The sequence below is a fragment of the Oryx dammah genome, unplaced genomic scaffold (assembly GCF_014754425.2).
Source record: "Oryx dammah isolate SB20612 unplaced genomic scaffold, SCBI_Odam_1.1 HiC_scaffold_29, whole genome shotgun sequence".
Taxonomy (NCBI): domain Eukaryota; kingdom Metazoa; phylum Chordata; class Mammalia; order Artiodactyla; family Bovidae; genus Oryx; species Oryx dammah.
This window is the reverse complement of record NW_024070213.1, coordinates 36,651,169-36,664,202: the sequence shown is the minus strand read 5'-3', so window position 1 is coordinate 36,664,202 and position 13,034 is coordinate 36,651,169. Positions and strand designations below refer to the sequence as shown.

The 13,034-nt window shown below is 38.9% G+C and overlaps 1 protein-coding gene across 1 annotated transcript in view; it reads right to left on the bottom strand.

Moving 5' to 3' along the window:
* Nucleotides 1-640: 640 nt before the first annotated feature.
* MRPS35 (mitochondrial ribosomal protein S35) overlaps nt 641-13,034 on the bottom strand; it is a 46,590-nt gene continuing 34,196 nt past the window's right edge. The window contains exon 8 of the mRNA XM_040234615.1: nt 641-2,102. Within this exon, the coding sequence (XP_040090549.1) occupies nt 1,833-2,102 (270 nt within the window). The 3' untranslated portion in view covers nt 641-1,832. The remainder of the gene's footprint in view (nt 2,103-13,034) is intronic.

Sequence of the window (13,034 nt, the reverse complement as noted above, 5' to 3'; positions counted from 1 at the left end):
GATTCTTTACCATCTGAGCTACCAGGGAAGCCACAGTTTATTATAGGGAAAGGATATGGATTAAAATCAGCCAAGGTAAGAAGTACCTCGGATGAATTTCAGGGGGGTTCCACACTCACAACTTTGTAAGACACTGTCTTCTCCCTGTGGAAGCAGGATGCATGACTCCCCCAGCACCAGTGTATGACGATATGTCCAGAGTATGGTCAACCAGTGAAGCTTACTGGAGCCTCAGTGTTCTACATTTTTGTCGAAGCTCTGTTACACAGATATACCTGGCTGACCAATTACCTGGGCAGTTGATCTCAGCTGGTAGGTGGACTGATTTACTGAGAGACTCAAAGCCCCTCCAACCCTAAAACACACGGTTGGTTTTTCCAGCATGCCTAAGACTATCAAGTGTAGCTAGCCCCACCCTAAAATCCACTGTGACCAATTCCTGCCCTAAACAAAGACACTTCCATGAGGTATGACAGATTACCTACCGCCCAGAAGGTGACAGAAGAGGCCAGAATCTCTTTGGGCAAAGTGAAAATCTTTATTACACATCATTACTCCATCTGCTTCGATCTGTAGTCCAGGACTGAGGACCCTAATGACCACCTCTTCACGTGTTTCCAAATAACCACCTCTCCTCAGCTCCTTCTTCAGTCCTGTTTCAGCATCTGAGTTCTCCATAACTCTTTGAGTCTCTAAGAAATGTAACATTTCGATCCATTTACATATGCTTTAAATCAGATCGAGAAGTTCAGTTGTATCTACTTTGTTTTTTATTCCCCATCTCCATCCAATGGAGGATGGAACTTGAAGCTCTACTGTTATCCTTCATAGCCTATGGACTCTTGGTCTTGCTAATACCAAATCATACCTTCAATTTATATACATCTTTTGAGAAACTATTTTGAAATTCCTTTTAGCATGTTATAGTCTCAAATTCTGTTAAGCAATGTAAGTTTTAAGCAAATAACAGCCTACATAATTCCTTTATTTCAATTTTAAATTATTCATCAACAACTTTAAAAGTGGTAAGAAATGACGCACAGATATATTTAAAAGTATTCAATTGACAGCTAAATGGAATGAAATGTTTTTTAGGGCAGTGATCACTGTTGTTTATTCCAATTAAAGGTCTTTATATCTTATCTCTTTCCTGAGCTGTGGAAGTTCTAGCTGGGGCTTCCAGAGAGGTGAATATTGGTCAACCTCCACTTCCACTTTTCTGCAAGTTTGGGCTTGGAGAAATGAGCCAAAGAAAATGGAAACAGGATGCTAAACAGAACTGAATCAACATAAAGTGATCCCAGAACAGAGGGATGGAACAAACTTCTTAGGTTAGAAAATACTGCCAAGAACCTGTTTCTAATCAGAATCAGCATCTGCAAAAACCTCACTCGGCAGATAGCAGTTATGTAGACAAAACACTAAACTGCAGTCAGGGGACTGGGTTTTGAGCCGAACTTCCTAAATAACCAAAATCATTATTCAAAAGCAACCAGTAAGTACTGATTTGTAGAGAAAGAAATAGAGCAGGTGACAAAAGAACAATATTGTGTATATATATGTGTGTATGAATACTAAAAGGTTATGGTAGAAATAAAATTCAAACACTTTAAGACCAGAAGAAATCAGAATCAAATTAGTCTGACTGCCCCAGTATATAAGAAAACCTTTGAATAATCATTGCCCTTGTATCTTAGAATGAAAGGAATAATTTTAACTCTAATGTAGTAAAACAATGGCTTAAAAAAAAAAAACATTTTCAACTTTATATCAAATTAATGATTACATATGTATCATAAAATTAGTAAATCAAGGAAATTTTTCTATATAATTCACGTCAAATGTAATAGTCTCTTCACTGATTCTTTGTACTGAGAAAGGGTATGCTCATTGTCCCCCTCATTCTTAAGACTAACAACAGAATTTTTGTAATCTTCAACTTCTTTAGTACTAAGGAGCTCCTCTTTACTTAGTTCTGGATTTTTCTCAGCAGCTTTAATTTGGAAAAGGGTCTCCAGAATGTTTTTTTCTGAGGAGCTGTCTTTCCATACATATTCTTCCATATCTGCTTCAGTCTTCTTTTTCTCCCACTCTTCAGTTTTCTGAAAAGAAAAAAAGAAATCTCTGATTTTGAGAATTATTACTCAGAGACAAAGTCTGGTCAACACTTTGCATGTTCACCTTGATTCACCTCCCTTATCCAGCACAGCTGCCTACCTGCACCAACAGCTGTGGGCTGCACACCCTTATTACATGAATACCTCGTTACCACTCACTAATTCTATCCACAGAATTTATACTTTATCTGCCCTATAAATGGCACTTACAAAGCAAGACTGTTTCCCAAAAGACACAGAAAACTCACTCCTTGTAGCTTTCTAGACTCTAAACTCTAACACAGCAAACATTTCTGAGGTTAAAACTATGAGAGCTGAAAGGAGACTGTATTTATCTTTGTAACATGCCTGTGGGGATCACAAGGGGAAGACCAATTATTATAATAAAAATTAAAATATAAAGTTTGTGTGATTTTTAGTTATAATGATTATATATTCTGTAATTTTGTTATTATCATAACTTTCTGTTCCTAAAATGGAAATAATTTTCAATACTACTTATTTTTTCTTACAGAAAGTATTACCATGTTATTTTAGGGAACACTGGTAGGTTTTAGATTAATATAATTCAGATTTATGATTTAAATGAAGATGTAACATTCTATGAAAAAAAAATCAAGCAACACAGTTCATATGTAATACACCCTGGTTCAGAGAAGTGCTGAATACCAGCCACATTCTTTCCAAATTAACACATAACAATATTGTGAGCCATAGGCTATTATGGAATGAGCCACTAGTCTTACAACATTTGAAGGTGGTAAATCCCCCAAATTATAAAGTTTTTAAAGTATTAAAAATGAAGGCAGGTTTGTAAGGCTGTCAGAAATCATATTCTAACTTTGAAAACTCCTCTTGAAATAGACCACAGCTTGAGCAGACAAGAGCTCCAAGGCGCCTTGGAACCAAATGAGTTAGCAAGAAGGAGGCAGTTTCCAGCCATGCCTCGCTCCCCTCCCCACTCCCGCCCCAAGAGCTCCTGAGAAGAGAGACGCAGGAGCGATCTGTGTCTCTCAAAGGATGCATAGGAGCCCCGCCAAAGGCAAACAAGCCACCGGGATGCCACTGACTCAGCAAACCCCACTTGGATCACTCAAGCCCCGGCAAGAAGCTCCCCTACCACCGAGATCCACAAGAAGAAGAAACCCTCCTTTAATCCTTCAAACTGTGGACTCTCTTCTTCAAGAGAAGCAAACAGACACAGTGTTTCCTCAGCTCCCAAATTCCTCAGCCTAAGCGGGGTCTCCGCTCGCAGCTCCCCTGTGTCTGCCCCACCTCCTTATGCTGAGTTTACGGCTGAGGACAATGTTCCAACTTAAGTTCTAGAAACATCTTATCCAGCTGAGAATCAACTCTGTGCCCCCTTTTGCCTGGTAAGGGAGGTTTTAGGCTTGGCAGAGGGGCAGGGAGAATATGGAATAATTTCTTTTTGTGCTGTCTCCACAACCTTGTTGCAAATAACTTCTAACAGCCAAACTCTAAGTCTGTACATTAAAAAAAAAAAAAAAAAATCTGACAGAATGACAGTACCCTGCCTAGCTTTCACTGTAATAGTGAAGTTGCTCAGTCGTGTCCGACTCTTTGCGACCCCATGGACTGTAGCCTATCAGGCTCCTCCGTCCATGGGATTTTCCAGGCAAGAGTGCTGGAGTGGATTGCCATTTCCTTCTCCAACACTGTAATATATGAGGAAGGAATAAATGTCAGCCCCTTAACAAAGTAAATGCCCTAAATTAAATACGTTACTGGGCCTATCTACTCTTGCCAATGCTTCAAATGTTCAAGACAGTGTCAGATTTCTTCATAATTCTAACTTACAAGTGAAATAAACTGAGCTCAACGAACACATTTTATATAGTATTAAGCAAAACAGTCACTCCATCTCATTCTGAACTGTTAGAAAGTAAGCAATTAACAAACAAAAAAAAAAAGTAAGCAATTAAGAAACAACTGTTTAAAAAATTGTTTCACCTAGGTTTATCTGGATTTTCTTAATTGACTTGAAACAGATGCTTAAACAGAGAAGCTAACCACATTAAACCCACTAACAATTTCCAACATTTTTAATTTTCCCCTTATATTTGGTATATACAATTCTACATTGGTTTCTAAGATGTGTTTACAGTTGTGCCATGATACTAATTCCTAGGCACTCAAGGTGCCCAGTGAGCCGGGAGTAGCAGGGATGCCCACAGCATCCCCCTCCTTCGTTTATTTCAGGAGAGAATTTTCTATGTGTGCAGTGACATGAAAAACATTGCAGCTCCCAGGTGGCTCTGGTGATAAAGAACCTGCCTGTCAACGCAAGAGACATAAGAGACCGGGGTTTGATCTCTGGGATAGGAAGATCCTCTGAAGAAGGAAATGGCAACCTGCTCCAGTATTCTTGCTTGGAGAATCTCACGGACAGAGGACACTGGCGGGCTACAGTCCACAGGCTCGCAGAGAGTTAGGCACAACTGAAGCAACTCAGCACGCACACATGTACACTTACTACTGTTCTAAATAATCACTGTCAGCTGCAAGATTAACAAAACTCTTGTTTTTCCATATATTCTAGCTTTAGGATCCAAACTCAGCCCAGCTCAATATAACTTCCAAGATAATAATAGTAACAATCTCCCAAATTTGAATACTTATTATATACCTGGTACTTCTATACTTACATGTATAATTAATAGGATTTGTATTAAGATCTACTGGATTAGATTTTAACATCTCTACAGATAAGGAAACTAAATATTACAGAAGTTAAACACAGGGTCACAGTCACCTGGGAATGGTTCAGAGTGGCACATATACCATAAATTATGTAACCTCTCCAAAGAAGGTGACAGCGGCAACCCCTAATCAGACAGATTACTACTTTTCTAGCAACAGGCATGAATATTCACACTAAATGGGATAAACAAAGGCTATAAATAGCTTCTCATCCATTCAGATCTCATTTTGCCACCCAACAAGTCATGAAAAGACTAGTGATTTCCAAAGCTTCTGGAAAAACCCTACATGCCACAGTACAACTAAGCCTGTGAGCCGCAACTACTGAGCTCACACTCTAGAGCCTGTGCTCTGGCAACAAGAACAGCCACGACAATGAGAAGCCCGTGCATCGCAATTCGAGAATGCCCACACGCAGTAATGAAGATCCAGCACAGCCAAGAATAACTAAATTTAAAAAAAGTGATCTCAATGGAGCCCTGCCTGGAATCCCCTGAACTCTGGCTCCTGGCTGGGTCTGGCTAATGGGAGGGGCCAGCAGGAGACCTAGAGAATGACAGAGTTAGGTCACCGCTGTCTGCCCAACTCTCTCCTTACAGGGACCACGCCCCACGGCCCCGTCAGGTGGCCCACCCACCCACAGCTCGCAGCACCTCCCTCCCCCACCTTCATACACGGGCTGTGATGGCACCCTACTCTCACCACCCTTGAGAACGGCACCCTTACTTGTTTCTGTTACTGAACCTTTGTAAAATGTCTCCTTAATAAAATATCCTGAAAATGAAGAAAAACAAAAAAGCAATTCCAAAATAATCTTCTAGTCTTTGTAATTGATAAAAAAAGCAATAATATTTTATATAATGCTTGTCACTTCAGAATATTTTTCACTTAAAGAGGTATAGATATAAAATCCTTGAGGGGAAAAAAAACTCCCGATTTTTTTTTTAAATTTTACATTATGATTTCCACTTTTAAATAGGATGTAACAGGTCACAGCCTGCCTCTGCTCTGGCTTCAACTGGAAAAAAAGCCAGGCAGTAAAGATACCAGAGAGTTCCAGAATCAATAAGGACTAGATGAATGTGAATTCCGGGCTGCAAGGATCTGGGAAGCATCCTTCTGAAAACCCCTACCCATTTTCTGCCCTGAGACCATTTTCCAATTCTGTATGAGACTGGCACCTGGCCCATGTGGAAGGACTCTACTTGGGAAAAGAGAAAAGAAATGAGGTTTTTGAGCTGTCATCCAGGGTTTGTGTGACAGATTGGAATTGAAGAGTCCCCAAAATGACTGGTTTTAGTTCTGGTACTACTTCTGGAAAACTCGGGAGGCTGAATCAAGCTTCTAAAAAGCAAATCTCTTGTATTCTTGTAGTGGTTAGGAGGCAAAGTCCTAGTAGAGGAAAGCCCTGTTTCAAACACACAACCAGTCTCCCGATCAAGACATCTATCTGCTAGATTCTGCTGCAAGGGCTAGAGGTTATCAAGTTAAGCTCAAAACTTCTCAAAGGCACAAGTGACTCTTAAGCAGGCTTTGAGATGTGGAAGCAGATTCACCAAGTTTCTAAACAAAATGCTTGAGAAAGAGACACAGGTGAACAAAATCTTAAAAAACTGTAACCCAGTCCCACTCCAGCTCAATTATGATTGGATTAAAATGATAAGCCAGTGATCATCTCTGCCAAGAGAAAAAAAGAGGCAATTCTTTCTGATGGATGACATCATATGGTAAAGAATCCACATGCAATGCAGGAGACATGGATTCGATCCCTGGGTTGGGAAGACTCCCTGGAGGAAGGCATGGCAACCCACTCCAGTATTCTTGCCTGGAGAATCCCTAGGGCCTGAGGAGCCTGGTGGGCTACAGTCCATGGGGTCTCAAAGAGTGGGACATGACTGAGCAACTAAGCACGGCACAGGTCTTTCACACATAATATCTGTCATGCAAATTACTAGACACTTCAGACATTTGAAGAAAATCAATCAATACTGTTGATAGCCAGTGCATGTCCTTCTAAATTAATTTTTTAAAAGCAAAGCTATGATTACTTTTCATATATAATTTTGTACCCTGAGCTGTAATTCACTGCCAAATTTTTATTGCTTCTGAAATTACACCCAGGATTGAAGTGGGCAATTGTAAAGAATTTCTTTTTTTTTCGAAGAGTAGTTGGCATGTATTAATTTTAAAGCATAAACAACAGATATTCAAATTATTTGGGGAGGGCACTTAAAAATAACCAATGTAAGCTCAAACTGATCATCATTTAGGCAGAGTCTGATTAGCCTGTAGACTTCAATTTTAATACCTCAAGTACTAAACATTTACCATTTCACCATCTAACTTAGGTATGTATACAATACATATATGTATATATGGTCTCTTTTCTTCCTTGCCTACCACAAGAGAACCTGCTCTGATTACATTCCTAGAGGAAGCAACCTTCCATTCCACATGATCCTGTTCTCTTGTCCACACAGTCAGCTCTATTACTCACTCACTCAGTACGTATTTGTTATACAACTACTGACCCAGGCACTGGGCTCTCCTGGAACTGCCAGTCTAATATATGGAATGTTGAGCTGAGTGGGAGCTGTCAGATGAAGGCTGTGATCCCAGTAGAGGAAAGAGTATCCATAAAGGTGGAGGCAGGAATGAGCTTAGTACGTTCAGAGCTGAATGAAGGCCAAGGTGAGGCAAGTGGCGTGGGATGAGAAAGCACGTTACATATATAACTTCATTTAACTTTCACAGCAACCCTATGAGGTAGTATTGTTCAAATCTGTTTTACAGAATGGGAAATTGAAGCCCAGAGCAATTAAATAATCTGTCTCAAATCATACTGCTTCTCAGTGGTAGAACATGTTGCAAGGAACATAGAAACACGGTAAAAAAACACAAAAGAATAATTTAATTTCAATCTATCATGTTTCTTCTCATTGTAAGCTTGAATTCAATACAAGGGAAAACACAATAGCTACTTCATGCAATGGTCAATGAATTCCAATGTAACAAGAAGGCAATGAAGCATCTGTTTCACTAAACACACAAATATGTCACCTTCTACCATCTTATTTATAACTCCCTTTGCCTAGGACATGAATCACTGTAATATTCCACTTCTCATGATTACAAGTAAGGCATTGTGCTAGAGAACAGAAAACAGTTTTACTATTAAAAAAATTCAAGTTACTCAAAAATCATGAAAAATAGGAAGAGGTTAAATATCTGTAACGGATTAAAAAGTTACTGACAACTATTTTAGTTACCAAACCTAAACTTTTAACTGAGTTATGTCAAAGAATTCAATTCAAATCAGATTAGTTTTTAAAAAATGTACTGAAAGCTAATATGCCAGATAGACACTTTACTAGATGTTGGGAATATAAAGATGAATGAAATACGCTATCCTGTCCTCAGTGACCGCACAGTCTAATCGAGCTTGGCAGATAGGCATACAGGCAATAACCATAAACACAATGAAAGGAAGGCTAACTGGTGGAAGGAGGCAGGGAAAAGGAAGCGAGGAGACACCTAAGAGAGGTCACATGTGAGGTTTATTAGAGGATTCATATGAAGTTGCAAGGCTGATCAGTTTGAAAAGGTATTATAAGCAAAGAGAACAGTACATGCAAAGTTATGGAAGAACACATTCTGTTCATTAAGTTACAGGGTATATAACCTATATTTCCTGAGCAGCTGGTAATGAGGGGGTGTGTGCGTGGTTAGTCACTTAGTCTGTGTCTGACTCTTTGTAACCCCAAGGACTGTAGCCTACTAGGCACCTATGTCCATGGAATTCTTCAGGCAAGAATACTGGAGTGGGTTGCCATTCCCTTCTCCAGGGGATCTTCCCCACTCAGGGATTGAACCCAGGTCTCCTGAATTGCAGGCCAGATTCTTTACCATTTGAGCCATGAGGGAAGCCCAATGAAGTGGTTCAGTTCAGTTCAGTAGCTCAGTTGTGTCTGACTCTTTGTGACCCCATGGACTGCAGCATGCCAGGCTACCCTGTCCATCACCAACTCCCAGAATTTACTCAAACTCATGTCCATTGAGTCGGTGATGTCATCCAACCATCTCATCCTCTATTGTCCCCTTCTCCTCCTGCCTTCAATCTTTCCCAGCATCAGGGTCTTTTCAAATGAGTCAGGTCTTCACTATCAGGTGGTCAGAGTATCGGAGTTTCAGCTTCAGCATCAGTCCTTCCAATGCATATTCAGGACTGGTTTCCTTTAGGATGGACTGGCTGGATCTCCTTGCTGTCCAAGGGACTCTCAAGAGTTTTCTTCAGCACCACAGTTCAAAAGCATCACTTCTTTGGCACTTAGCTTTCTTTATAGTCCAACTCTCACATCCAAACATGACCATTGGAAAAACCATAGCTTTGACTAGATGGACCTTTGTTGGCAAAGTAATATCTGTTTTTTAATATGCTGTCTAGGTTGGTCATAACTTTTCTTCCAAGGAGCAAGCGTCTTTTAATTTCATGGCTGCAGTCACCATCTGCAGTGATTTTGGAGCCCCAAAAAATAAAGTCTCTCATGTTTCCCCATCTATTTGCCATGAAATGATGGGACCAGAGGCCATGATCTTAGTTTTCTGAATGTTGAGTTTTAAGCCAACTTTTTCACTCTCCTCTTTCACTTTCATCAAGAGGCTCTTGATGAAATGAAGTGGTAAACTGCTGTAAATAGACATACTAAGGAGTTTAGATTTTATCCCACGTAATGGGAAACCACTGAAGGATTTTATAAAGGGATATGATATAACAGATTTGTTTTTTAGAACAATTACTTAATAGCATATGGAAGATGGATAAGACAGGGAAATCAATAAGGCTATTATAGTTATTCTGATAAAAAATGACAAAGACCCATACAGGATAATAGCAGTACGAATAAAGAAGAGAAAATAGTTTTAACAGATGTTTAAAAGCTAGAACTGAAAAGATCTGGTGACTTATCAGGGGAGACAGGGAGGGAAGAAAAAAGTGTAACTTTCAAGTTTCATGACTTCAGCCACTAGATGGAAATTTTTCTTAATGGCCTTTAAGTATATAATAGGCTTCTGGGCATCAGATATAAAATGAAATCTTGCCTGAAGGCAAAGAGATATGAGATGTATCACTTTACTGTATCATCATCCTACTCAAGAACAGCTGCCTACTGCCTACCACATTAAGTGAAAAAAAAAAAAAATTCTATGTATGTATGATACACAAATCCTTCCTTTTTCTTGCCCCTTTCATTCTAATGCCCATATCACACCCTCAGGGCTAACACTAGATACATATACAAAAACTGTCTTTTTTTCTTGTTTTAAGATTTTTTTTAAAATGTGGACCACTTTAAAAATCTCTATTGAGTTTGTTACAATATTGCTTCTATTTCTTGTTTTGGTTTTTTGGCCACAAGGCACAAGCTTCCTGATCAGGGATTGAACCATACCTCCTCCATTGGAAGGCAAAGTCTTAACCACTAGATCACCTGGAAGTCCCCAAAAACTGTCTTAGAAGAGATATATTAAACCTTCTAATCAGCTTCTTTACTAACAAAATTCAGACTGGGGAAATTATTCACAATCAAGAGCTCAGTAACAGAGCCTTTAGAATAAAATACATCTGGGTCTCTCCTCTGGAGATTTTGACTCTGCAAGATCTAAGTATCTGTAACTCAGAAAAGTTTGACAGGTGAGTTTGATGAAAGCCCCTGCTGAAAATCAGTTATGGAGACAGATAAATTTTCAATTAAAAGATAAGTTTTAAGAACTAGCAGCTAAAGTTCAGGTTTGATTTCATCTCTTTTGTTTCCTAATATATTACCATGGAAGTTGAATAAAACTAAGTAATATGATACCATGAAAAGAATGTGAAACTCTGAAGCTGCAGTTCAAGTCTGAGTTTCTTGGGTTCACAAACTCTGTGGCCTTGGGCAAAATACTTGATCTCTCCTTTAAGTCTTAATTTTTCTCAAGGGAATGAAGAAGTTATAAAGGTTATATAATGAAGAGGTTGTAATAGATAAATTTTGTAGATAACTTCTAAAATAATATAGAATTAGAACATGTTTCCTTTAAATATTTGGGAAAAAAAACATATAGTCAAATGAAAAACAAACCTGATCAACATATAGCCCAAATCATACATCCATGAAAATTAAGTACCTCAAACTGCTGCAAAGACATTTCTTAAACTTTGGGCATAATTACTGACTGTTGATTATTAATAAATCATTAAAAAGCTATACCAGTAAAAAATTATTGCTAACATCTAACAAGTATGCTACATTTTACATTACTAAAAAATGAATTTGTTTGTAACTCTGTCACTTTACTTTTTTAAGACGAAAACCCACTTCAACTGTCTGTTTTTGGATATCCAAAAGAATACACAATGTTTCAATAGCTGTCAATCCATGGAACATGGACTAAGGCAACTTTTGTACTCAAGATAGTAAGACAGTGTAACTTGCTGTCTATGCAACGTAGTCAGACAAATAAGAGGCACAAATATATCTGAAAAGAATTAATTTCCAAAATATATAAAGAACTCATGCAACCCAACAGCAAAAAAAGAAACAATCTGATTAAAAAATAGGCAGAGGATCTGAACAGACATTTTTCCAAGACAGACATACAGATGGGCCAACAGGCACCTGAAAAGGTGCTTAACATCACTAATCAATGGTACCACCTCACAAACCCGTTAGAATGGCTATTACCAAAGAGACATTAACAAGTGTAGGTGAGAATGTAAACTGGTGTGGCCACTATGTAAAACAGTGTGAAGATTCCTCAAAAAACTAAAAACAGAACTTTCGTATGATCTAACAGTTCCACTTCTGGGTATTTAGCTGATGGAAATGAAAATTTGAACTCGAAAAAGTATTTGCACCTGTTCACTGCAGGATTATTTATAATAGCCAAGGCATGGAAACAACCTAAGTGTCTGTGAATGGATGAAAGGATAAAGAATAGTCAGTCAGTCACAGCCGCTCAGTTGTGTCCAACTCTTTGCAATCCCATGGACTGTAGCCCACCAGGCTCCTCTGTCCGTGGGATTCTCTAGGCAAGAATACTGGAGTGAGTTGCCATTCCCTTCTTCTTGAATTGAACTTGGGTCTCCTACATTACAGGCAGATTCTTTACTATCTGAGCCATAAAGAGTGTGTAGATATGCAAGGGACTATCATTTAGCCATAAAAAAGAAGGGAATTTTGCCATTTTCGACAACATGGATGAACCCTGTGGGCATTATGCTAAGTGAAATAAGTCAGAGAAAGACAAATACTGTAAGATCTCACTTATGTGTGGGAATCTAAAAGAAAAACAACAACAAAAAACCTCACAGAAGCAGAGAGTAACTGCTGGTTGCCAGAGGCTCAGGGTGGGCAAAATGATTGAAGGTGATCAAAAGTACAAACTTCTAGTTATAAAATAAATACGTCACAGGAATATAATGTACAGCCTGCTGGTGACCACAGTTAAGACTTGAAAGTTGCTAGGAGAGAGGATCTTAAAAGTTTCTTTCTCATCACAAGAAAAAAATGTTTATTAACTATGTATGGTGGTGGAAGCTGACATATTGCTTGAGCGCCTATCAAAGCCCTGAAGGATATACAATAAACAAGTAGAGAAAAAAAACTGAACAGTAAATTATATAACCTTTATAACACTTTTATAATATTTATTGTTAAATATTATAGTATTTATTACTAAACCAACTTGCTTCCACTAGTATTCCTCAAAGGATAGAGTTTTCTTCTTAGGTATTAACCTCCATAGCCAACAACACCAAGCATACAGGCAACTAGTAAACATGTTCCCATCAATTAATAAACAGTTCATTTTATTGAAAGCACACTTGATATTTGCCGTGAAAATGGTTTACTCTTTCATAAACACCACAACAGTGAAAGAGGTGCCTTTTCAAACATCAAGTAAAACGGTACGGTGCATGCTCACACTCAGCTGTGTCGGACTCTTTCTGACCCCATGGATTGTAGCCCACCAGGTTCCTTTGTCCATGGAATTCTCCATGCAAGAATCCTGGAGTCGGTTGCCATGCCCTCCTCCGGGGGATCTCCTTGACCCAGGGATCAAAGCCACATCTCCTGCTTGGCAAGTGGATTCTTTACCAGTGAGTTACCTGGGAAGGATCCCCTCCGCCCCCACCCCCACCAATGCTACTACATC